Here is a 23,961-nt window from a genome sequence, read left to right as displayed (position 1 = left end):
CCGATGAATAGACTAGAAAATCATCTATAACTGTAAGCCATCGGTGAGTACCACAACGTCCCTGAAAAAAAAGGGCAATACGCGGTCCCTGGTGGCAACTGCGCAACGAAATGGATCTGACCACCAGGTCGCACAAGGCCCTTGAAGAGGTAAAGATAGTTGAGGGTTTGGACACCTAAGTTAGATATGAATGTAGACTTATCCTCGAGATAACAAAGCCAAGATTCTTCTCCTTCTTCCCCATTTGGAGTCTCGAAATCATATCTTGCCAGGCATGGGACACCTAGGAGTATCAGTGTCTTCAGATTTAGGTGACACGCCATTTCCCTGGTGCGCAGCCCCAGTAGGACTGAATTGCCCTTATCTACGGTCCCAGTCATATCAAGACAAAATGTTTCGAGATTCGTGAGTAATTCCCACTTTGGGCACAACGCAGAGCCCATGATATTAAGTCGATAGCCTCTTAGCTATTTGCTCCATTTGTTTTCGTCGGTTGCGGTTACAAGACTACTTTTGAGCTTTTTGAGGATGCCCGATAGATCCCTCGGGGTGAAGCTTTTGCCTCGTATCATAAGATGTTTGATCTTCTCGAGGGTCAAATGGGAAAGCGGGTGTATCTGATGCTTGGATCACTCCCGCGACGCAGCGATGCTGCATCGGAAGTACCTCGAACTCTCCACGAGTAAATGTGCCGTCCTCCTTCCTATCACCAAGGGGGTAAATGGCTGTGGTATGTTCCTGAAAACCGTCGACAGCAGATGGCCTTTCGAAAGATGGTTTACTAGGCATACAGAGGCCTCTTCAGACTCCTTGATAATGCGAAGAGTGAGCTCCGGTGGGAGAAAGGGGAGGCTGCGACGTGGATGATCACCTGTGGATTGAGACATGATGAATATCTGGATAGGTTGTTGTTGCTAGTCCGGCGGCGGAAATCTCAGCACTAAAGGGTTTTGTTAGAGTAGAAATGCTCTGGTATGCAGTGGAATACTGATGGATTGATCCGGTGTCAGAAGCCTGCTGAGTAGTCTGGCGGAGAAAGACAGAATCCCAATAGTTGGGGGGCAAAAGACTATACTTATATGGGTTAATCGCAAGTGACTGGCAGGATATCGTTTGCTACTTTACACGAGATACACAGTGTTCTTATGTTCAATAACATTTGCGTTCATGACACTGCCGAACAAAGTTGCCCATGGTATTGCCACTGCCTTCACTATCAGCCGTCACAACTACTCTGTCAACTGATTTTTCGTCAAGGTTGCGAATCTCTCGTCGCCACTGGAAAACAGAGCGTTAGTGTCTGAGTGAACGCTTGTTTGGCTTGATAAGCCCGATGGACCAATGTCGTGACTGAGCGTACGTTAAGATAAACATAAGCCCAACAAAGACACCTGCCAGCACATACGACCATACCCACTGTTGAGAATTCGGGATCCCGTCCGCTCTCCCATAGACAAGCCAGTGAGGGGCGGACTAGTAGTTGGGTCGGTGATGACCAGCGAATACCCGCTGTTGTATGTTTTTTGTTTTTTGCGGAAAGATTGAGCATGCATAAGATCTTGATATTTTTACTGACTTTCAAAGTCACATCAAGCACGCTAAAGGGCAAGGGAATTTTTTCAACCCCGTTGCCACTACCACTGGATGTTTAGCCCATGGCTTATAAGAAGTAAAGGAGGCAGGTTATACGGTTTAACCGGTCAATAATAGTGATTTCTTAATACATTCTGAGCCAGACAAGCCTTATTGGCGCGTCTGTAGAGACATGAAATCTTATTGCATTCCCGTCGAGCATATAATAGTGTGCATTGATATCTCACTATTCCTTGCTTACGATCAGTTCAGTGTCCAACGAGGTCCCATACAGCACCAGGTACAGAGCATCCGGACCTTTGACATGTGAGCTTATCTAAGCAGAACCGCGAGCTATTTTTCACCACCGCGGTTTGTGGGATCCCTTAGTTGGACATCAGTGCGAGTTGTCAAAAAGTGCAAAAAACGAGGTATAATGGCGGAATTAAACCGCCTGCAATGGACGAACAGGGAATCGAACCCTGGACCACTCCCAGATTATTCGGATGAATTATGCTAAGGGAGTATTATACCACTAAACCATTCGCCCGAAGGATATCATGTCAAGCTGTTATTGAGGTACAAACAGGAAGCGCAAACAGATAATTGACAACCTCTCTCAACCGAACAGTGGCTGCATCCAAGCCAGCGATCCTCTTGAGCTGTAAACAGTTGAGACTATGGTAATGACCCTTGGCTAGGTAGGCACTAAACATGTTACACGTAGATGACCTCAATTCAAGATGTCTTAATCGAGGTCGCCACTAGAAGTTGTGAGATCTTAAGTATCGAGCAAACGGCCAAAGACACATTGGTTTTGGTGGCCAGCGATAGTTTGCTGTATGTATCAAAAAGTCAAAAACAGCTCAACGTCTCTGCAACCTCATCCCACATTCATTTTCATGCTTGCAGCTGCGATTGTCAAAAGATAAGAGTCCAAAATGAGTAGGTGGAGATTGCTGAGGGAGCCACGTGATTCTCAGGCAATAGTAGCTACTCTAAGGTGCTGCTTACATCCGCTATCTTGTCAGCAACCGGTTTGTAGTACCTACCTTATTCACAACTTCTGATTCACAAGTTTCCTCAATTTTTCTAGACTGCTGCTCTTGACATGGTTAATTATGGCGTCTCTCGCGCGTGCGAGACATGCAAAAAGCGGCGTAAAAAGGTGCCGTGATCTGATCTTCATCAAGGCAAGCTTGCTAATCGTTCGCGACAGTGCGATGAGACTCGTCCAGTGAGTGCCAAACAGGCATAGCCTGTAACCCTGCAGCATTAACACCGGATCTAACAGGCCTGCCTTCGCTGTGTAAAGTCTCGCAGGCGATGTCCTGGCTATAAAGAGAACACCTCACTGTTATTTCGACACTATCAGCCTTCAACACCGCCGTTAGAGCGATGGCATCCCAGCAATGACTTCATTCTTGAGGCTACTGCACTCGATATCTTTCTTGATAATCTAGTGGTTCAATCTCGCGATCGAAGTCACTCACGTGGTTTTCTCGATGGGATGCATTATCTCTTTGCTACCTCTGCTCCAACGTCGACTTTGATGAGAGCTGCCAGAATTGTTGTTCTTTCATCACTCGCAAACCGCTATAGGCGAGACTCGCTGATGAGTTTAGTTCGGAGACAGTATGGACAGGTCTTAGTTGATTACACCACAGATTTGTCACAGCAAACTGCGAGTCCATCTGTAGAGCACTTCTTCACCGCAGTACTATTGGGTTTATACGAGGTTAGTTTCTTACCAGCCGTGGGGTGACTTTTCGTTGACCAGTATTAGCTTGTAGCAAGTGACAATGCCTCTCCGACCAAGCATCTAATTCATGTTCGGGGGCTCGCGTCCATCCTCTCAGAAGGCATTACATGTTCGGCACCAGAATCGAAAGTGAGCGTCTATTCTCCCGGAATGCGTCTCGTCACAAAAGGCATCATGGTACGTATCTCATGATCTATCAAGTACAAGCACATGCTTACATCGACATCCTCAGACTCATCAAACAGGCGCTGGTATTCTGTGCCCTCCTCTTGATGATACCTATCGTCGATCTCTAGATGACATTATCATCAAGATGTCACCTCTGACAAGTCGAGCGGAGAAGCTGCTCGCCGATCCCTTTCCTCCCGTGTTGGAGCTTTTGGAGCTGCAACAAGACTTGTTGGCGATTGATGATGAGATTACGTACTGGGCCTATGACCGGCCCCCTAGCTGGAATCCAGAAGTGGTCGGTGAAGTCTGGATAGATCCGGCAACATCAGAAGAGGCCACTTTCTATTGTGCCGGCCCAGTTGAGAAGTACTTCGATAGTAAGCTAAAACTCCCACCACTTTTATGTGAGTTTGAAGCTAAATTTGCTCAACAGTATACGTCGCAACTGCGTGGAACTCATGGCGTTCAATACACGCCCTCTATCTTGACCACCTCGTACATATTGCTAATTCCCTTGGACAGTATGAGCTTGTTCCTCTATATAAAGAACGAATTGATGACCTGGCTGCGGGGATCAAGGCATCCATTCCGTTCCATCTGTCTCACGACGTTGAGACCTACATCCAGCAAGCAAATGCCGGAACTCCTCTTGTCCAGTCAGACCGGTTGGTAGGAGGCCTATTACTTCTTCATCCTATGTATGCCCTTGCTCGGTGTACCATTGTCGATGACACAACCAGAAAGTACATGTCCAAAACTCTGAGGTGGATCGGTGATGAGATGGGAATTCGACATGCGACCATTCTTGCGGATGGCCTTCAGCCTGATATGCAAGGACCTTCTGCGATGCAGAGCTCCAAAATGACGTTTATTGATGCACTCGATGGGCATTTTCTGATTACCGCGAGCATGATGTTAGAGCCTCAACAGGTCCCAAGTGCCGTTTGAGATGAAGTGCTGTTTGAGATGAAGTGCCTCGGTAGTACTCTGCGGGAAAGGTCTGTTGAGCCTAGCATAAAGACCATTTTATTCGCTTATAGACTATATAATTGATGAGAAACGCAGCATTCCTTTACTTGCAACATGATCATGCCCATCCCGATCCGTACTAAGACTGACATCCTCCCAACTACTCGCAAGCTCAAGCTGCTCCTTACACTTCTGCTCTATCAACCGTAATGCATCACTTCCAAGAATAACTCTCACCGGCTCCGGCCTTCCAGCACTGGCCCCCTCGACCTTGACGCAATCCACGATGCGCTCTGACAACTTACTGATATCACCTGGCACATTCGGGCCAATATCCGAAATGAACACGTCCATCAACTCCTCAAACCCGGGATTGTAAGCATCTATAGCAGGCTTGTACTTCCCGAATCCTTCGACTGAACCTTCACGAGGTTGACCGAGCTGAGACGGGAAACCACCAGGTTCGAAGATGATGCACCGAATGTTGAAGCGGCGTACCTCTTTGGCTAAGCATTCAACAAAGGCACCCAGAGCAGCCTTAGAAGCGGCGTAATGGCCTAAGAATGGCAACGGACCCCAACCCACGCCAGCTCCGATGAAGGCAATCGTGCCGCTTTGTAGGGCCCTGAAGTATGGCAGGATAGCTTGAGTAACATGTACCGTTCCAAAGAGGTTGACGTCGAAGACGTTACGAACAAAGTCGTCGCTGCGAGACTGTCAGTATCTGTCAACAATGCCAGGTTAGGTAACCTACTCTGCCTCCTCAATACTCTTAGGTGCTGAAATGCCAGCATTGTTCAAGAGAACATCGATGCGTCCCCAAACATCCCAGGCTCTCTTTACTTGCTCGTCGATCTCAGCTCGAGGCGCAGTAACATCAAGATCGAGAAGAAACACGTCATCAGACTGCAAATGCTTGAGCCGTTCCGTTGCCCCTCTTCCTGTCGCGATGACCTTATCACCTCTCGCAGTGAGGTTCTGCACCACTGCGGCACCGAGGCCCGAAGTAGTAGCTGTTACTAGCCAGACTAATTGAGGCATGTTGGATCGCTCTTGGAAGAAGTTTCGTACCACGCAGATAGCGATAGACGATGCTACTTATACTCAAGACTAATGAGCATCGTGACCGCTCAGCTCGCTATCGAATAACCTGTCCAGCCAAAAGTTCGCCCGTCTTCGGCAGGTGCATCCATACCATTCAGCCCTGAAGCCCATAAGATGGATCTTGGCCCCGTCCGCAAGACCCCATATCGCTTGTTCATTGGGTCAGTTGCGATAATTATCAGAACAGCGCAAAGCTAGCTTGTTTTGGACAAAGCGAAATCTTTTGTTTTCGAACGCTATTATCTGACAAGCATGAGTGAAAAATAACTCAATCCGTGATTGGCGGGCTGCATGACGAAATTCTCATGATTGCGACCTTTCGTGTTATAAAGGCACGGCTTTTGAGACCTTGCAGATGGACCCTGCCCAGCAAGAGTCTCGAACAGCGAGCATCAACACACTGTCTAAATACCTTATCAATATCTCGGATCAATGCAGAAGCCCCAAATCAGCCAATCGGCAACCTTCAGGTGACTCCATGCACTGAGTAACAAACAATTAGTATACAAGAGAACAATACTTTCAGTTATGTGTGCAGCCCATGATATCGTGATGCATACTCAGTTTTCCTCAAAAGATTCTTCTGATCAGAAAATAGTGATCTTCTGCGTTATGGAGATCTGCCCGGAATATGAAAACTCCAAAGAACACGCTAGGTATCACAGGTTTGGGTCGTTGACGTCAACACCTCATACCAAGATTTCCGCCTGCTGGATTTTCGCATCGAACCTATTTAAACAAAATTTCTCAAATATTCTTCATACAGATGAGGTTGTTTCGATCTTCCTGTATTTTTAGAAGCCTTGTTTCACCCGCAATGACCGTCACGACAGTCCCTGCGACGCATCCCATTGCAAGACGTGGCCCGGTCTCACAAATAAGTACAGCAGAGTTACACCAATCCAGCGATCTCCAGCACCAACGTCGCGAGGCTCACATTCCCAAAGGGTCAAATGACGAGGAACAGCTTTACATCCTGACACTTCTTACCGACAAGCGACACCATGGTGAGATGACTGCGCTGCGACGGCAATGGTTTCCTCCACGATTGCTCAAGGTCGACGCTCATATTACTCTGTTCCACGCGTTACCTGGTTCCAAACTGTCAAAAGTTAAGGCAGATATTGCGGATGTCGCAGCTCGAACAGCAAGATTTCCGATTGGTGTCGGGGATCAGGACGTTTACGAAATGGGAAAAGGTGTTGGCATCAAGCTCTATGCTGGTCAGAAGAGGGCATTGAGCATACGCAGTGAATTGAGGGACAAATGGGAGCCTTTTCTCAGCGATCAAGATAGACGAGAGAAATGGAGAGGTCATTACACCATTATGAATAAACAGGATGATAAGGAAGAGGTACAGAAGTGTTTGAACTATTTGAAGGAGGGACATGCAGAGAGTAAAGGTACTGTTGAAGGACTGAATCTGTGGCTATATGACAGAGGTTGGTGGAGGGAAGACGAGGTATTTAAATTCTCGGAAGAAGCATAAAGATAGACTTTAGATTGTAGAATTAAATCGAGTTTTGGCCGAAGTCACAGCTGAATCGTCAACCTGTCAGCGCCGCGCGATCGACAAGAGGGGAGACGGTACAACCACGACGTCGCGAAAATGTGCGCAATTGGTTTCTGTTAAGCAAAAGACCAAAAAGATAAGCGAAAAGCGAAAAAGAATCGACAACGGCAGGATTCGAACCTACGCGTGCGAACACAATGCCTATGATGTCTCAGAAGAGATAGCAGGGCATCGCCTTAACCACTCGGCCACGTTGTCTTGGAGACGATCTCCAAATTCGGATCTATATACGCAGCAGGGGCATTACGTTGACAATGGAATTTACCCGTGGGTCAATTTTTCGTGCTGAACAATCTTGCAAGTATCGAGGTCAGTAAAATAGAGGTCAATTGGGTTCGTTGGCCAGTTGAAGAGTCGAAACCCATGGTTTACCGCTGAAGGCGGGCGACAAGCTTTGGCTCTGTGGCAAAAGGGCAAGCGCTGGAATGATGCCAATACACACGTAAGAGAGACAGAATGGATGACTGGGCAAAATGACAAGCAGATAGTGAAATTATTCTGCAGCAACCAAAATGCCAGGATTGAGAAAATGAACTTATAGCCAGGTATTGAACAAATCCAAGTTTCGTGCGAGGGACAAAACTCTGATGTTGTCCATGAACCATAATTGCCAATTACAGGGTAGCCACGCAAATGGTGGAAGTGAAAAAATTTCTTTAGGTCCCAGCTTATCAGATAAGCCCGAAGCGGCGTGTCAAGTGAAGTTTATCTATTAGTATACCAAATTTCATATAAACTCAAGATCACCGCATTGCAGGTCACAATGCCACCAAAAAGACATCAATTGATTTAAGCGCTATGAAAAAAGATGAATGCCTGTATTCACAGGCGGCTGGAACTCTCCCGCCGGGAATTGAACCCGGGTCTCAAGCGTGACAAGCTTGCATACTGACCACTATACTACGGAAGATGATGACTGTGAGCAGTCACTGTAGCGGAGTTCGATGTCCCGTCGAGTTGCAAATATGCTTATGAGGGCTAGAGGGGGCAGGTCTTGTTTACTGTGGACATCTTCGACGCCTCTGATGAACTTTGTTTTGTTTGCCAAGCCTCAAGTGCGGGCTGCATTTCTGCTGTATTAACACTCGTGGGCACGCTGGAAGAAATGACTCAATGTTAACCAGCAACGCGTCATGCAGCTGGGTTGTCAGCAGGTTGAATAGATGCCGGTGAGCTTTGGACCACGGAATATTATGGTTGATTGCCGTGTTTTGTCTACATTGTTCTCATCGGGCCATAAGATTACAAAGTTGGCCAGCCTTCGACTTGATGTAACTCTGCGGGGTTTCGCTGTTTCAGACAGCTGCAGCTTGACGTGAGCTCACATCTCAGCTCACTGTTGTAAACCTTCACGATTCATTCAGCCATTGCTTATTGTTGCACAAGGCTATGCCCTCAAGACCCAAAATAGCGACCAATATTGGAAATATTGTACGTGTTATGCATGACGCAGCCCTTCCCCGACCGCCTAATTACTGAGAGGTCCCCATTTTTGGGCCTCTTGGTGCGCTGTTACTGCATCGTACGCATAAACACAAAAACCTCCGCCACTGATTTACGATTCGCTGTAGTTGCACCCGATCCCTGCTTGTGCCACGAATCAGCAGCACTGATCAACAGGACCAATTCTTGGCTCTTTGGGAATGAGATGCACGGTTGATCATCATCTCGGAGGTTGGGATTTGTGATTCATAAATATGCTTAATTCTTCCCACCGGTTCTGAGCTCTAGTCTTCATTCCAGAGCCACATCAACTCTACCTCGAATACCTGCAAAATGTCTTTCCTCGCCAACACATTCACTGCGCTGACTTGCCTTTTGGCTGTCGCTGGCGCTGTACCAACAGCGCTACCCCGCGCAAGTGGCAACTGCCCCTCCACTGGAAAAACAACCCGCCAGGAGCCATCAGCCCTGTACAGCGTATTCCCCGGCTCTCCCGACGTCGCGAAAAAGTCCGTCGGCTTCAACGTCGCCACGTACAACAACGCATCTCAGATCGAGCAGCTCCTCGTATTCACAGGCATTCCTGCCGAGGCTAAGAAGTGCACTCTTGGCTGGGCGCAGGGTGAGCAGCCTGAGCGTCTCTTCATCGTTAAGGGTGGAGATGCTTTGACCGAGTTCAAGCAGCTTTCGGGCTTCCCTGGCAAGGCCGTTACGTATAACACTGCGAAGGAGTTTGACACTGCTGGGGAGTCTGTCGGCGCTGCTGATTTCACCAACTGGGATGACTTGCCTGCGCAGACCCATATTGTTGGTAACATTGATTGCAAGAGCACCGTCTACCTCAAGGCTGTGCTGCGAAACCCCAACGGCAACACGAAGGTGTTCCTTGAGCAGAGCGACAAGAATGGGGTGTACATCGAGTACAGCTGCTAAACGGCTCATTGGATTGGCACTGGATTGGAGACATTACGAAAATTTCACTTCTCAATAATACTTTTAGGGATATGGGGTTTTATCTGCATGGAAACTGGACTACGGGCATTTGGCAGGGAGAGATTAGACGACGGCTCACTGAAGCTTATGACATGTTACGACACACAAACTCGACTAGATAGACTTAATCAATTGGAAAGATTCAAACATCAACAAAATTTTACTTTTCCACTCACTCGTGGGTCCGTAACGACCGCCCGTTGACAGGAACATGGTCAGCGTGTCGCTCGAGGCGTAACAGCAGCACGCGCTGGTCTACCAGTGATCAACGTCAAGGCGCTCCAAAAACAGCTCTTATCCAATGGCAATCTAAGATATCGCATCACTGACTGAGCCGCGACATGGTTGGAATGTCGCTTCATCAAAAGCTTCCAGCAAGTGTACTGTAGCTCTGGTTCACAGGGCCAAGAACCCATTGTCCAGTTTTGGAGTGGCACGGATTGTGGCCAAGCCCGTCGCATCAGACAAGACTTCAGTTAACGTTTCTGGACCATTTCCATTCAACATGTATCGATTGGATGAACCAAACCACCAACTTGAGTGTCAAAGCTTGTATTTTACTAAGTTCTGTGTGGTGATATAAGCTCTCAGCCACAGATCTCCACTGCAAATAACACATCTGGTTTGTATTTTACCTCAACTTTACTTTTGCTCTATTATCAGTGGGGGCGGAATTGACCAATATCATATCTACTACGTAGCTGATTGCTGGCCATAAGGTTAAACTTTAGCCTACAAACACAGATAATGAGGAGACGGTGTTTTTTTTTTTTTTTTTTTTTTTTTTTCCGCAAATAAGTTTCTGCCCAAAAAGATCATACGATGTTTCAATCGAGTCAGTAAAAAGTAAGCGTTACCCCATCGGGCTCTAAGGCAACATTCACGCACCCGGAATTATCGACATTGCAACACTGCCAAACTCTCACCTCCAATTCTGACTAGATATTGGACCCTTGAGCTCCTCCATCGTAAGTTATTCCCTATTGCCAGTGGCAGCCATTGGCGAAATCTCAATTTACAACCTCCTTTTACCCCCGGCTAAACCCAGACGGTCTAGACGGGCGGGATCATCTTGGCTATTTCCGAGATTGCCAAGAGACCAGCGGTGGACCAAAAAGGGATAGAACCGAGATACTTTCTCCACTGATTTTGTTACCTGGAATGTTGCCATTGGTTGTTCTATCTCAGATTTAGGGGTGACTTTTCTGTTTCTCGCGATTTTAACTCAGGGTCTTGCAAGAACATCCATCAGCTGAGGACCCTGGATTTCGATTGAAGCTTTAGTCCCCTATCTGATACGCTACCTTTTACTCTCAACTCTGCTACTTTGTAGCAGCACACCACGATATCCTCTGTTTTGGCCATTTGTCACACAGTCAACATGGAGGAGACTATCGTCTTCCATCCTCAGCTGACAAAAGCTGATGCGCTGATCCTCGAAGGTCTCCGCCAAGACATAAAGGATTCATCATCTAGCAATGCCGAGACGTCAACCTCAACACCCACCGGTTCGTATCACCTCATGCCTATCTAATATCCAGCTAATTAACAGCTCAGTAGCCCGCGATGAAGAACTGCTTCGTCATCTCCAAGCAATGAACGATCCCAAAGATGCGCACTTTGAACCAAGCGTCACGACCAATTGGGACATTGATCAAATCAAGCTACCACTATTCCTGGAGAAGACCGTGCTGAGACCTTATATTCGCCTGGCGCGATCTGTTGTGAGGGTTGAGACTGATGTCATCATGCTTACGCATCTGCTTCTTTACTTCTCAACCACGATTCCCAGTGCCATCTTTTTGTTCACGAATTTCACGTGGATTCATGGTATTCTTCACTTTGTTATGCAGTTCTCTTACATGGGAGCGTATACTTTGCTGATGCATCAGCATATTCACATGAGAGGTGTTTTGGACAAGAAATTTGCCATCTTTGATCATCTGTTTCCATATATCCTTGATCCTTTGATGGGACATACTTGGAACTCTTACTTCTATCACCACGTCAAGCATCATCACGTTGAGGGCAATGGACCCAACGATCTGTCATCAACTATCCGATACCAGCGAGACAGCCTTCTTCACTTCCTTCACTACGTCGGCCGATTCTTCTTCCTCGTCTGGGCCGATCTTCCCATCTACTTCATCCGAAATGGCAAGGCCATGACTGGCTTGAAGGCTGGATTCTGGGAGTTTTCCAACTATGCTTTCCTTATCACCATGTTCAGCCTACATAGAAACGCCACCATCTGCGTCTTTCTTATGCCGCTGCTTCTTCTTCGTCTTGGGCTGATGGCGGGTAACTGGGGTCAGCATGCTTTCGTTGACGATGTTGATCCCGACTCTGATTACCGATCGAGTATCACACTGATCGACGTTGCTGTAAGTTCGACCTCACATATTTTACGAGTAAATGTATACTGACTATGAATAGAGCAATCGGTTCTGCTACAACGATGGTTATCATACCTCTCACCATCTCAACCCTCTTCGTCACTGGCGCGAGCATCCTGTTTCTTTCCAGAAGACAAAACACACCTATGCATCACAGCACGCCCTTGTCTTCCACGACATCGACTACATGATGGTCACCGTTCGATTGATGATGAAGGATTACAAGACCCTGGCCAGGTGCTTGGTACCTATGGGAGAGCAGATCGCTATGTCGTTGGATGAGCGTGCTGCTATGTTGGAGACGAAGACTCGTCGCTTCACAGAGGAAGAGATCCAGAAAAAGTTCAAGAAATAGTGATGTCAGTGGAAGGACGTCGCATTTTGAGCATTTTGAAGGCGAATGGGCATGCGTTGTTGATAGAGCGCTGCATTCAACGGAGTTGGCGGTTACATTTGACAAGTCGATGGATTAAAAGTATTATCGTTAGTTGAGATACAACAGGCAAAATATGACCCCTTCCGGCATTAGAGATTATTTGTCTATTAATCAGAGGACATCTAATTCAGATCTCGGATCACAGATGTTCGGCCACGGGCTCACAGGCATTGAGGAATGTCCCGTATCTCCTAGTCACCGAGACTGCCTGCATGCAGCAGCATTTCTTGATATTCTATTCATTGTAAGAAGTGAGTCTAAAGTTTTACACGAGTCATTGTCAATACTGGATATATAATTGATGTCGTCAAGATTGCTCAACAGGACGTCATAAGACCATCATAGACTGTCTTCAAATTTGCCCACCAACTTCTCTAACATTACCCCGAAGTGTAAAATTTTCTTTTCGCATGTGTGACTTTACCCGCATGGTGTCTCTGATCTGCCTATCGAAGCTACGAATAAGGTTTTCAGATCCAACTTGTCGATCAACCTCAAACAAAACGCCAATATGGCAACATTGAATTACGTGAAACGAAGCTCAGAAACCATCACAGATATCGCCAAAGATGTAATACGACTTCTAAAAGAAGAGAAAGAAACTGTCGGTGTCGCCGAGTCCTTAACAGGCGGGAGTATCATGGCCGCCCTCACAGCAGTCGAAGGCGCAAGTTCTGTCTGTCGCGGCGGCATAGTTTCCTACAGCATTGGCATAAAGGTCAACATACTCGGAGTTAGTCAATCTATCATCACGAAACACGGCGCTATCAACGGGGAAGTCGTGGAACAAATGGCTGCTGGCGCTCGCAGCATCACAACGCTCGATACGCCAACGACGTGGGGACTCAGTACTACGGGTGTGGCAGGACCCGGTACTGAGGAAGGAAAAGCACCTGGGACGGTGTTTATTGGAATCTCGAGGGCCGGTCAGGATAGGGCCTTTGGGCCGTTTTACTTTCCGGGGGATCGAGATGCTGTCAGGAAAGCTACCATTACGAAGGCGCTGGAGCAGTTGAGAGAACTTCTACGTGACCGAGACCACATGGATGAGCGACCATGAAAATCAGCAGGAAAGTCATAGGTCATGAAAGAGCGCAACTCAGCTGGCTTGGTCACGGCAGGGAGCCAAACTTCATATCGCCACTCACCCGCAGAGAATTTCTGACAAGCCAAAACTTCTGAGAACTCAATAGCTCTAGAGGAAGTGAGAGCATGGCCGAATCTCTACTCTGATATCCAGATACGCCGTTTCTGTTGTTTCGTTTGCTGTCCCGGACGCATTGGAAGCATTGATCATCAACCAACTGGTCTTCAGGTGGACAATCAGCCCGCTACCATGCCTCAGAAAGGCCTGGACCGTAGTTCATAGAAAGGATCTACTGGGGCTACCGCATTCAATTGTTCACCTGGCTTTTTGGTAGCTTGACTAGTAGTAAGCTGACTACCGGACTTTGGACAACGCAAATTGTCCGGCGCTTATAGAATGGACTTAGAAGGACTTAACTTATAGAATATTTGTCATTAATAAATCACTATTAATAATAAACCATAGGTTTAAACCGATTTAATTCTAAGCGATCCGTCTTTACCTGTTCTTCAGTGCTTGATCAACATGCGGAGCGGATATAAGCGCCGATGATACTTGGTTTTATCGGAGTTAAAGACCTTGGAGCTCATAGTGCAAGTCGTGATTATTAAGAATGGTGAATTATTCGATTAGGAGATTCTATATGCGAAATTTACTTGTTGATGCGGGTCGTGTATATAAGATATCGTGTCAACTGTTTACACCGTTGTCAACGCATCGCTGACAGCCACGCAACAAGACCATCATGCATCTCAACTTTCTCGCCCTAGTATCGCTGCCACTTCTGGCGAGCGCATGGACAGCCAGAAAATATGGAGACAACTCATTGAGTTTCAATACAAGCTCTGGTATCTTTGCACCATTCTTTGAACCATCTTACCCAGACGTTGCCGCATTTCTTGATATCCCATTCGCAGAGACTCCGGTCGGAAATCTCAGATTCGCGCCACCTCTTGCAAAGAAATATCCTGGAGATAAAGTCATTCAAGCAACAAAACTCCCGCGGGGATGTATTCAATACGTGCCTCTGTTGCTCAGAGGTACTGTTGCTGATAGCCTCGTTTCTGCTGCCAATTTCCAGCGGGGAGACTACGCGAATACCACTGAAGATTGTTTGAGACTCTCTTTGTTCATCCCCAAGAACTCTATCGCCGAAAAGAAAGGCGCGAAAGATGGACGGTTGCCTGTCGTGATCTGGATTCACGGAGGTGGCTATATGATTGGGGGCACCAACGTCCCGTATCAACTTGCCCAACCCTGGGTTCAGCGAAGTCAGAAGCACATCGTTGTACAGACCCAGTATCGACTCAATATCTTCGGATTACCGAATGCTGCGGGATTAGCAAAAGAAGGAAAGAACTTGAACCTGGCGCTGCTTGACCAACGTCTCGCTGTCAAATGGGTACGAGATAATATTGCTCGATTCGGCGGCGATCCCAACCGCATCACGCTCTGGGGTGAAAGCGCAGGCGCATATGCTACGGATGGCTATCTGTTTGCATGGCCTCGCAACCCGATTGTCAAGGGTGTCATAGCCGATTCTGGGAACGCCTTGGCGATTGAGGGAAGTCTGGGGGATGCCAGAAACCACAGTACCTTTTCTATCGCCGCGAAGCACCTGGGATGCGGCGACTTATCGCCTGGAAAAGAGCTCCAGTGCATGAAAGGGGTCCCCGAACACAAGCTCAAGGAATATCTTCAGGCAGAACTCGGTCAGGGAGGTGCTGCTGATGATGGCCTTGGGTTCTCACTTATACCAGATAATGTCACCGCTTTCGCCAATTACACCGGGAGAATCACTGCAGGCTCATCCAAATTCCCAACAAACGTTCCTCTCTTGATTGGAACCAACACGAATGAAGGAGCTGCCGTCATTCCCTACAACTTTCCCGGCTACGAAACAGCTACAGAGATACCGGCCAACCTCAAGCCTGTTGCCAATGGGTTTGGCCTCAATCTCCAATGCACTACCCTCAAAGAAAGCCGGCTGAGATCTGAAGCAGGTGCCAGAACTTTCCAGTACCTTTACGCGGGTAACTTCACCAACGTTTCCCCTCTACCCTGGCTGGGCGCGTATCATACGGCTGAATTGCCTCAGATCTTCGGTACACACGATATTGAGGGCCCATCAACCAAATTCGAGCGAAAGGTCAGTGAGAGAATGCAAGATCTCTACCTCAGTTTTGCCAGTGATCCTGTTCACGGTTTGGAGAGGGATGGATGGTCGGTAGCACGGGCACAATCGGGCAGGTCGAGGCTTGTCAAGTGGGCGGGGAATGGCAAAGTCGAGCAGATCGTCGATGCCAAGAGGTTGATCAATGAATGCACGAGGAACGGAATTGCTGTATAAGTCCTCTACACGGCCGCCAAACAGGGTCAAGGCCAGAGCTGATAAATTCGTTTGATATTATTAATCTTTAGCATTGATCACGCGTTATGGTATTATTTGTCCCTTATGTTTCTCGTGAGGTAGGCTTCGGTAGTGAAATAAGGCACGCTGGTCGGTTTCAAAGATACACTAAGCTGTTGTTCCACCAATGGATAAGTCCCAACCTGTGACCTTGTCTCCCCTCGCCTTTAATTGTTCCGTTTTGCTACAGTATTCCGTTCATCGTCTTGGCAATCTAAGACCAAGGCGCGATGCTATCACACCTTCCGTATACTGTAGTGATCGCCAGTGACTTGTTGGAGAGGGTTTATTAATATCTTGCTTTGCTCTTCATGATTACCAAGGATAGCTGCATTTCTTTTTTGATCATTGGGAGATAAGTACTTGACTGCTCAAAGACGTCAACCTCAAAGTTGATTTAGAATGGACAATAATGAAATAAGCTACTGTTTAGCTCATCAGGCTCGCAATTAGAGTTGTTTCTCTCGAAATGCTCCGCTGGGCTGGGATTCGATCGCTTCAACACTCTAGCAACCCTCGCAGGGTTTCATCGCTAAAGTGGTCTGAGCAGCATCCTGCCCAATCGTAAGCTTCAGATATGTTTCGAACAGGACAATCGGATGAAGATACTCCGTATCATTTTACAAAAGTGGCCATGTGAGCCGATAGATGAAACCTCAAAATGATAAGGGTCAAGTTGATCGACGGGAATAATGCAGATTATGGAAGCTGATATAGTAGCGGTATGCTATAGACTGAGCTGTGAGTAGTATTTAGAGCCTTGAGCATCAACATGTCCAAGAGGCGTCCTCATCATTACGGTATTCATTCTCACGAACATTCGTCATGCGGTTTTCTACTATGTTCACTGCCCTCGTGGCATGCGCTTCCACCACTTCAGCCGCCATCAACTGGTCCCTAGAAAAGGTCTCCAACCCATCAGCCGACCAAGCCGATGCCTACAGCCGCATTGAGAATGCCATGCGCCTCGCAGCAGCGCGATACAACCGTTTGGGTAGAGCCACCAAGACCATTCGCGTCTCCTACGTTCCTGGCGTCCCTACAGCCGATGCCAACTTCAATGGCAGTCTCCGCTTCGGCTCCAACAGATCTTACATGAGCGAACGCACCGCTTTGCATGAGATCTCTCACACTCTTGGAATTGGCCAGACTGCGGCTTTTGATAGAAAGTGTGCTGCGAATGACTGGCGCACAGCGACTCCCCTGCTTCAATCTTGGGATGGTGCTGGCGTTCGTATCAACTGTGGCGGAGGACATATTTGGCCCTATGGTCTTAACTATGATGATGAGTGGAGTGAGACAAACGCCAATCGACATGTTCAGCTTGTCAATGCGATGATAGCTGATGGCCTTCAGGGCTGAAGTTGTCGTGATGATAAGGCCAATTGCCTGACCTCCTCGGCTGATGGGCTTTGATGGATACACATGAGACATGAATCTGTTTGCATTTAAAAATTCACTTCGAGAGAAATATATTACATTGAGCTCGCAATGATCACGTATGGTTCTGAAGAACACTTAAAGACCCCTTCTTGACAACACCTCTGTGGCCTATGAGCCCTTTGATGACTGAAGGAATCTGGTGCCATATCCGCGTGCCCCGACAACAAGTCAAGTCTGCTGAAGCGGTTACGTATTCCTTTCTGAGAACAGTCCATCGTAGGGTCCTTGAAAACAAAAAGGATGTACTTCAGTAGCTTGTAACGCAACGCGGATTCGCATCTCAGTCCCCTGGGTATTGGCGCCAAATCCTAGACATGGATAAAATTTGCCGGTCGAGAAGTCGTGATTTAATTTGCCGGTCAAGGAGTTGTGATTTTCAAAGGCGTCGCCTAGTTTTGAGTCAGAATTGCTTGCTCGGTCTTACTGCATGGAATGAACATACCAGAATCAAGGAGGACTCCATTCTTAGTGCGATATCCCTTACCGGTGTCTAAATTCATACCACAGCCTACAACATCGCCTACATCGAAAGTCTGGTCACTTTCTCGACTTGTATGCCATCCTTCCTCAACAAATAATCCCCCATCATCTCCATGATAGGCCCACGATCCTTTGTGCCAGCCAGGCAGCGATCTCTGAGGAACAAAAGACTGACAGAAGCCAAAGACACAGCGTCTTGATTCAAAACATTAGCACAGGCTGAATAAAAGAAGTATGAATAAAAGAAACGAAAGATACGGCAAGGACTTACGTTGTATTGCTGACACGAAGGACCTCTATTTCATAGTAAAAGCATTTCGAGTTGGGAGGAATGGCCTCTTGAGTGCGAAGATAGCAACCCATCCCCTCTGCGGTTGGCGGTACATTCATGTCTAATTGTCAATATGTATCAGTAACAAGCCATAGCACAATATAGAAACCACCAACCTAGGATGAAAGACAATGATGGCCTTTCTGCATGACATGGTGATGCCATAAGTTCTGGTCCCTCGTAAACATTAATGAAAGTCGATGGTTCACGGTATTTATGTGTAGTGAGGTCTCTTGTGGAATTGTCTTTGCGAAGAAGCTCTTCGAGTTCCTTGTGATGGAACCTGGCAGCGACATCGGCGGGTGTCCAGTTGTCTTCGTCAAGTTCATGAACGTTCAATTCACTATGGCGAAGTGCTTCGATCCTCTCTTGTCGACCAGCTTCAGCCAGTTTATGAATAGGAAACCGCAATTTGTGTTTTGGATCAAGGACGGCGCGCTCCCATTCTTCCCAGAGTTCGACGCTATCGACCACACTAGCGTGTTTCTGAACAATTCGTTCCCAGCCACTCATGAAGAACACGGTAGGCTTCGTGTGATGGTGCAACAGCAATGTGGTCAGACAACTCGGATATGGTAGTTCAAAAGCGAACTCTAGAAGATTGAGACCGTCACACTTGGCTGCGCCCAATCCACGCATGATTCTGGGGTCATCGAGCAGCATTTCCAGAATTTCGTGGTTCTCGTTGACCATAACGAAATGAAGTGGCGTATAATTGCTGTATCTTGTTGCTTTTCTGTTAAGGTCTAGCTTGTCTTTAAGTTGGACTGACTTGCGAGCCTCGAGCAATAGCTTGACGACCTCGGTACTGTTTCCTTCGCACGCCCACGCTAGGGGTGACTTATCAAACCGCGAATCGCCTTGATTGATATCAAAGCCATCAACTTGTTGTTCAGCCATCTCGAGGACCGTTGAGATGAATCTCAGTGGTCCGCCATCCAGACATGCCCACATGAATGGCGTCAAATACTGTTTCTCAGTAATGACTTGAGGGTCAGCGCCGCTCTTTAGGAGAAAAATACTAGCATCTTCCTCGCCTTGCATAAGTGCTAAGAACAATGCTGTATGTCCCTTCTCATTCTGGTCCCTGATGCAGTCAGGTGACCTTTTCAAAAGCTTCCTGGCAACATCTTCTCTCCAGGTAAATGTTACACCACCAACCTGCAGCCGAAGCCCTACTGCATAACGAAGAGCATTGTTGCCTTCGTCATCCTTGATACCCGGATTAGCCCCTTTCTCAATAAGAATAGAAACTATTGAGCTCTTGGAGTTCTGACACGCAACATGTAGCGGCGTACGGCCCCGTTGATCCTCGACATCGACATTTTTCATGGCTGACACAAGCCACTTGACGATCTTCTCTCGATCCTCGTCGTTGCAGCTTTTGCACTCAAGCACATAGTGCAATGGAGACTTTCCGTCCTTATCCACATCATTTGCAGCTTGCTTGTTCATGGATTGGACCATTTCCGCTTCGCCATGGAAGCAGGCAAACATCAATGGAGACTGATCTTTTGCCGCATTAATGCCTGCTTTTGCCCCAAGTTCCAGTAAACAACCGACGAGCCGCTTGTCCTTACGCTTGACTGCGAGGTGCAGCGGGGTCTCACCATTGTTGTTGCTGTTGTCGATCGTCAATTTGTGTTGGTCCTTCAATGTTTCTATCGAGTCTTTGTCTAGGAACTTGATTGCGAGGTGCCAAATAGATTGACCTTCATTGTCTTTCCGCTCGAAGGCTTTCGAGTGAACCTTGAGAAGCAGTTGCCCGACTGATCTTTGCACGCCGTTCTCGTCGTCAAGGTACGAGAAGAGCGATTTCCCATGAATATCGAGAGTATATGGGCTGAACTTGAGCTTGCCGTTGTAAATTAGCTCTTGACAGCACTCATACTCACCCTTCGCGACGGCGAGATGAACCGGATCCCGCTTCCAAGAATCTGTCGGCAGTTCGAATTCCTGTAAATGGCCATTATTCGTAATGACCTCGATGCACTTTGGGTGACCTCCCTGCACAGAAAGGTGTAATGGGGTCATCCCATCTAATCCTTTCGTTTCTAGGCTTGATCGTGCATCCTGATCTGACAGGCTTGCTAACAGTCTCTGAAGAAAACCATGGTTTCCTGTCAAGCAAGCCACATGAATTGGGCTTCTGCCAAAATTGTCGAACCACCATGTCTGTGGGTGGCTCTGCCGTAGAAGGGCTTTGAGACAACCATCAAGGTGACTGTTACGCATGATGTGTTGCTGGCACTCCTCGACAAGGTTGAATTCCTTGCAAGAAGCAGCATAGTGCAGAGCTGTCCAGCCAAATATGTCTCGCTTCTTCCAATCCTTCTCTAAGTTCTAGTAAGTAAGAAAGCTCTCCGTGCCTCCGTGATACAGTGTCTCATACCTTGAAATGACCGCAGATCTATAGGGGCCATATTGGAAGCCTGGTCATGGAGAAACGTGAACCTGATTTGTTTCATCAAGCTTTCCTTCTCGTTGTCATACACGTGCGACCAGGGTTTCTTTATCTCCCCACAGCGGCTCTCAAGCTTACAGAGAAAGTCTTTTCGTCCTTGTAATTCGTAAAATACCGAGAGTTTCTTGACTGCGTCTGGGTAGAACTGAGAGATATGATCCAACAGCTTTTGAATGTCGCCAGAAGACTGTCCGCTAAGAGACTTGGAGTTCGCACTGGAGTCATCCGGCTTGGGAGCGGAGGCTCTATCATCCACTACAGGCAAAGCCTTCCCATAAACCATATTTTGATCATCGAGAGCCATAAGGTAGATATAGTCCAATGCGTGGACTACTGAAGCCAATGATAGGTAGTCGTCGAAATGGCACATAGAATCCTTTGCCATGAACTTTAGGAGAGCCAAGTAAGCTGGTGCGTCTTTTACCCATGAGCTTCGCCCACGCAGGCCAGGCAAGTCAAGTTTCAGTACAACGTCGTTGGGGAGAACATCTTTGAGGCTGAAGATGGGGATGAGGCACAAAAGTATGTCATCCAGTACTCCAAGACCCTCTTTCTCAGCATGAAGTGCGAATCTGGTCAGTTTAGTATGACTCAGCTTTCGGCCTGTGCCAAGTTTGCTCGACTCCAAATCTAAGGGCTTAGTTGGTTGAATGCTGACAGATTCATGAATGTTTATAGAGCCCTGGTCAAGGAAGTCCTTTGGAAGCTGGTCCAGGTCAACAATCGTCCATAGGAAACTAGTAAAAAGGTGCTGGGCAGCAATGGTGGCTAAACCAGCTGTAGAGTGCTGCACGAGTAACTTTTGACGGTTTTCAGGCTGAAGCGGTCCCATGAAGCCAATAACCATCTTTATATCATCGTTTACTGGATCATGGCAATGATATAAAGCCTCACAAGTCTCGAAATCACGATGACTGGAGCTACTTGTGCCCTCCATTCTCTTTACCATAGTGATCTCGGTCACAGACGGATTTCCCACCCACCACTTGATATCTCGCTCCAAGACACCGCGTTGGTCACTAGGCCCGAGGATCCTGCAGTAGTCAACTCCCAATGCTACACCAGCTTTTGATCTTTGCCAGTCAGACTTCTCCTTGTCCTTCGTTTTTGCCGCTTTGGTTGCATCCAGATGGGCCATCCATAGTGACAATATGGCTTCAACCTCGCCAACTTTGATCTTCCAGCCACTCGAGACCTTCTTCGTGATTGCAAGTGTTACATCAGATCGCTTGTCCTTCGAGTCTTTCATAGGAACTTTCCATTCTATGAGATTCTTGTCAGGTGCAACAGGCATGAACTCGTCCAGAAATCGCTCGATGGAGCGAGCTAATGCCAGAGCTGGCTTGAATGCTTCTGTCTCCCATCGAACCAAATCTCCTAGTCGCTTTCGGACAAGCATGATCCGCTGAGCCTCGTTCAAATGATCGAACTGTGAAGATGCACAATCCTCCTTAGTCAAGCTCGAGACACCTGGATTCAAACAGTTTCCAATACGAAACGAGTATATGCTCTGCAGTCGATGCTTTGCGGTATCAACTCTCCACGTCCAGTCTTTTTGTGGGGTCTTCAACGGCTGATTAGGAGGTCGTGGGCTTGAGGCGTCGACGAGTTGAGTAGCGAGTAGGTCTAGCTCATACCGAGAAGGTGCATGGCAATATCTTGGATCGTCACCGAGTCTTCGACGGACTAGGGCTCTGATTATAGCCATAGCGATAATGGCACCAAGCTGAGCAACGGCACAAGGCCATGGTAGTCCCCTGAGGCCAATGAACTGAATTGTGAAACCCGCACCACCAGCGAAGATCGCAGTTACTGCTAGAAAGTCTGACTCCAGTCTCCGGTCTTCGTCAGAATCGACTGGCGTTTTCGCTGTTGGGTGCTTATTGGTTGTTTCGTCATCAATGGGGTCGATTTTGATTTGGTTAGATCCTTTGTTTCCCGTGTCGTTCATTCCTGAGAGAACATCTTCTCGTCGACTAGAAGTTGAGATAAACTGCTTATTTCGGGAAGAGATCACGTAGGAGTCGAAGTCCTGATCACTGACGCGCTGCGTCCGTTGTACCCAAAACAAATCCATGGATTGATCCCGGACTTCAGAGGGCTTCCTTGTCTCATTAGTGATGCCTGAGCTGGGCCTCCATTTGAACTCCTTTGTGCTTCGTTCAATAGCAACAGAGCATGCAAGCATACCAATGAAAAGAAGAACCGAGCCACCGATATAGCAGGGAAGTCCCCAAGGTTGAGACTCGTAGCCCTCAGCACTGTAAGGGACAACACCAGCTATAACAAGAAGGGATGCCTGCAGAATGACTGCAACAATGGCGGCCAAGTGGAGTTCAATGCTTCTCCGTCTTGGCGATATCTTCTCGGTTGCAATGTTCAGCTGTAGATTGGGGGATTTCAGGGAGTCCCAGTACTTGGGAAACCTGTCGTTCTTTTGCAATGGATTTGCCCTTTTGATCCTCGAGACAGAACGACTAAACCCGGTTTCTGCTTGCTCGACATCCTTTTTGCGAGTATCCGTACCTTTGAATGACTTCAACCAGTTTTGTGCCGCCAGGTCAAGTTCATCGGTATAGCCTAGCATCCGGTCAACACTTACGGGAGAAGCTCATGCTTTCACGCCATACCTTCCTTGCATAAAATGCCTTCTTGAGATGCGGATTTCAGAGTATGTATGCCGTATGATTGATTTTGCGCACCCTTCTTCTCCTTCAGGAGTTCATCGGGGAAAACGATGAACTGAGCAATTTCGGGCTGCCCCATTGTTCGAACGATGCCTCTTCCATTGAACAATTCACCGACCTCGGCTGAAGTGGAAGACATGTACTCAATCTCCGCAGCCGCCTTGTTCTCACGAGCACGACCGATGAAGGCTTTGAGAAACTTGTGACCTTGGACCCGGATCGCACCAGCAATTGCCGTCATGATGCCCAACGGAACGCATGCAAAGATGACATGATCGTACCAGGTGAAGGTCTCACTTAGGAATTGTCGAGCAAACTGTTCACCGAATAGTGCGAGGACGCTGGATAGCTGGGTGAGCTCTCATTGTCGAGCAGTTGGAAGAACGACCAAGCAGAATATCAAGTATCGGTGACTTACGGACCAAGGTCGGAAAAGACATTCATAAGAAAATCAGTATCATCATCATCGGCAAGTGCCTCTACGACCAATAGGAGTAGCAGGGCAAATGAAAAACGGAGAGAGCTTTTAGTGTGCATCGTGGCGTGTTTCAGCAACACTGTAATCGCGAAATTGACACGAAAAACGAGAGACGCTAGAGATCGAGGTGATGGGAAATGAAGTATTCAAGGTTGCCTCGTT

The 23,961-nt window shown here is 47.5% G+C and overlaps 10 protein-coding genes and 4 non-coding genes across 15 annotated transcripts; 8 read left to right on the top strand and 6 right to left on the bottom strand.

The window, feature by feature from the left end:
* Positions 1-507: 507 nt before the first annotated feature.
* Positions 508-887, bottom strand: FOXG_20076 (uncharacterized protein; the record flags this gene model as incomplete). The annotated part of the gene is made up of 2 exons (XM_018400360.1): positions 508-738; positions 792-887. The coding sequence occupies 2 exons, from the start codon at positions 885-887 to the stop codon at positions 508-510; spliced, it is 327 nt and encodes a 108-aa protein (XP_018246898.1).
* Positions 888-1,403: 516 nt separating this feature from the next.
* Positions 1,404-1,521, top strand: FOXG_20075. The gene has a single exon (XR_001936403.1). It is a non-coding gene; the product is annotated as a 5S ribosomal RNA (ribosomal RNA).
* Positions 1,522-2,032: 511 nt separating this feature from the next.
* On the bottom strand, positions 2,033-2,122 carry FOXG_20074. Its single transcript has one exon. It is a non-coding gene; the product is annotated as a tRNA-Ala (tRNA).
* Positions 2,123-2,609: 487 nt separating this feature from the next.
* FOXG_09560 (uncharacterized protein) lies at positions 2,610-4,587 on the top strand. Of its 2 annotated transcripts, none has more exons than XM_018388775.1 (6): positions 2,610-2,740; positions 2,792-2,809; positions 2,867-3,310; positions 3,359-3,511; positions 3,567-3,882; positions 3,939-4,587. In XM_018388775.1, exons 1-6 carry the CDS (start codon positions 2,684-2,686, stop codon positions 4,451-4,453), a joined length of 1,503 nt encoding a protein of 500 aa, XP_018246896.1. In that variant the 5' UTR covers positions 2,610-2,683; the 3' UTR covers positions 4,454-4,587. The 2 variants fall into 2 exon arrangements, with proteins under 2 accessions (XP_018246896.1, XP_018246897.1); XM_018388776.1 differs by having other exon boundaries at positions 2,629-2,740; positions 2,888-3,310.
* FOXG_09559 (uncharacterized protein) lies at positions 4,547-5,515 on the bottom strand (the record flags this gene model as incomplete). The annotated part of the gene is made up of 2 exons (XM_018388774.1): positions 4,547-5,180; positions 5,229-5,515. 2 exons carry the CDS (start codon positions 5,513-5,515, stop codon positions 4,547-4,549), a joined length of 921 nt encoding a protein of 306 aa, XP_018246895.1.
* A 695-nt stretch (positions 5,516-6,210) lies between these two features.
* FOXG_09558 (uncharacterized protein) lies at positions 6,211-7,116 on the top strand. Its single transcript, XM_018388773.1, has one exon. The coding sequence runs from the start codon at positions 6,345-6,347 to the stop codon at positions 7,065-7,067; it is 723 nt and encodes a 240-aa protein (XP_018246894.1). The 5' UTR covers positions 6,211-6,344; the 3' UTR covers positions 7,068-7,116.
* A 134-nt stretch (positions 7,117-7,250) lies between these two features.
* On the bottom strand, positions 7,251-7,349 carry FOXG_20073. The gene has a single exon. It is a non-coding gene; the product is annotated as a tRNA-Ser (tRNA).
* A 640-nt stretch (positions 7,350-7,989) lies between these two features.
* FOXG_20072 lies at positions 7,990-8,061 on the bottom strand. The gene has a single exon. It is a non-coding gene; the product is annotated as a tRNA-Asp (tRNA).
* A 499-nt stretch (positions 8,062-8,560) lies between these two features.
* Positions 8,561-9,781, top strand: FOXG_09557 (uncharacterized protein). The gene has a single exon (XM_018388772.1). It carries the CDS (start codon positions 8,928-8,930, stop codon positions 9,525-9,527), a length of 600 nt encoding a protein of 199 aa, XP_018246893.1. The 5' UTR covers positions 8,561-8,927; the 3' UTR covers positions 9,528-9,781.
* Positions 9,782-10,407: 626 nt separating this feature from the next.
* FOXG_09556 (uncharacterized protein) lies at positions 10,408-12,671 on the top strand. The gene is made up of 3 exons (XM_018388771.1): positions 10,408-11,095; positions 11,148-11,971; positions 12,024-12,671. The coding sequence occupies exons 1-3, from the start codon at positions 10,969-10,971 to the stop codon at positions 12,336-12,338; spliced, it is 1,266 nt and encodes a 421-aa protein (XP_018246892.1). The 5' UTR covers positions 10,408-10,968; the 3' UTR covers positions 12,339-12,671.
* Positions 12,672-12,812: 141 nt separating this feature from the next.
* On the top strand, positions 12,813-13,834 carry FOXG_09555 (uncharacterized protein). The gene has a single exon (XM_018388770.1). The coding sequence runs from the start codon at positions 12,931-12,933 to the stop codon at positions 13,477-13,479; it is 549 nt and encodes a 182-aa protein (XP_018246891.1). The 5' UTR covers positions 12,813-12,930; the 3' UTR covers positions 13,480-13,834.
* A 417-nt stretch (positions 13,835-14,251) lies between these two features.
* FOXG_09554 (uncharacterized protein) lies at positions 14,252-15,856 on the top strand (the record flags this gene model as incomplete). The annotated part of the gene is made up of 1 exon (XM_018388769.1): positions 14,252-15,856. One exon carries the CDS (start codon positions 14,252-14,254, stop codon positions 15,854-15,856), a length of 1,605 nt encoding a protein of 534 aa, XP_018246890.1.
* A 725-nt stretch (positions 15,857-16,581) lies between these two features.
* On the bottom strand, positions 16,582-23,858 carry FOXG_09552 (uncharacterized protein; the record flags this gene model as incomplete). Its single annotated transcript, XM_018388767.1, has 7 exons — positions 16,582-17,748; positions 17,802-18,034; positions 18,111-18,231; positions 18,287-20,506; positions 20,563-23,214; positions 23,265-23,662; positions 23,740-23,858. 7 exons carry the CDS (start codon positions 23,856-23,858, stop codon positions 17,546-17,548), a joined length of 5,946 nt encoding a protein of 1,981 aa, XP_018246888.1. The 3' UTR covers positions 16,582-17,545.
* Positions 16,688-17,278, top strand: FOXG_09553 (uncharacterized protein; the record flags this gene model as incomplete). The annotated part of the gene is made up of 1 exon (XM_018388768.1): positions 16,688-17,278. The coding sequence occupies exon 1, from the start codon at positions 16,742-16,744 to the stop codon at positions 17,276-17,278; it is 537 nt and encodes a 178-aa protein (XP_018246889.1). The 5' UTR covers positions 16,688-16,741.
* Positions 23,859-23,961: the final 103 nt, after the last annotated feature.

Source organism: Fusarium oxysporum, chromosome 11 (assembly GCF_000149955.1).
Source record: "Fusarium oxysporum f. sp. lycopersici 4287 chromosome 11, whole genome shotgun sequence".
In the NCBI taxonomy this organism is placed as follows: Eukaryota; Fungi; Ascomycota; class Sordariomycetes; order Hypocreales; family Nectriaceae; genus Fusarium; species Fusarium oxysporum.
The sequence above is the reverse complement of the archived record's forward strand: the minus strand, read 5'-3'. Positions and strand labels throughout refer to the sequence as shown.

Coding starts and splice junctions, on each gene's coding strand:
- FOXG_09560 (XM_018388775.1), top strand. CDS start 2,684: ATGGTTAATTATGGCGTCTCTCGCGCGTGCGAGACATGCAAAAAGCGG. Junction 3,512..3,566: donor TCGTCACAAAAGGCATCATG/GTACGTATCTCA, acceptor CGACATCCTCAG/ACTCATCAAACAGGCGCTGG. Junction 3,883..3,938: donor AGTTGAGAAGTACTTCGATA/GTAAGCTAAAAC, acceptor TTTGCTCAACAG/TATACGTCGCAACTGCGTGG.
- FOXG_09558 (XM_018388773.1), top strand. CDS start 6,345: ATGAGGTTGTTTCGATCTTCCTGTATTTTTAGAAGCCTTGTTTCACCC.
- FOXG_09557 (XM_018388772.1), top strand. CDS start 8,928: ATGTCTTTCCTCGCCAACACATTCACTGCGCTGACTTGCCTTTTGGCT.
- FOXG_09556 (XM_018388771.1), top strand. CDS start 10,969: ATGGAGGAGACTATCGTCTTCCATCCTCAGCTGACAAAAGCTGATGCG. Junction 11,096..11,147: donor GTCAACCTCAACACCCACCG/GTTCGTATCACC, acceptor ACAGCTCAGTAG/CCCGCGATGAAGAACTGCTT. Junction 11,972..12,023: donor TCACACTGATCGACGTTGCT/GTAAGTTCGACC, acceptor GACTATGAATAG/AGCAATCGGTTCTGCTACAA.
- FOXG_09555 (XM_018388770.1), top strand. CDS start 12,931: ATGGCAACATTGAATTACGTGAAACGAAGCTCAGAAACCATCACAGAT.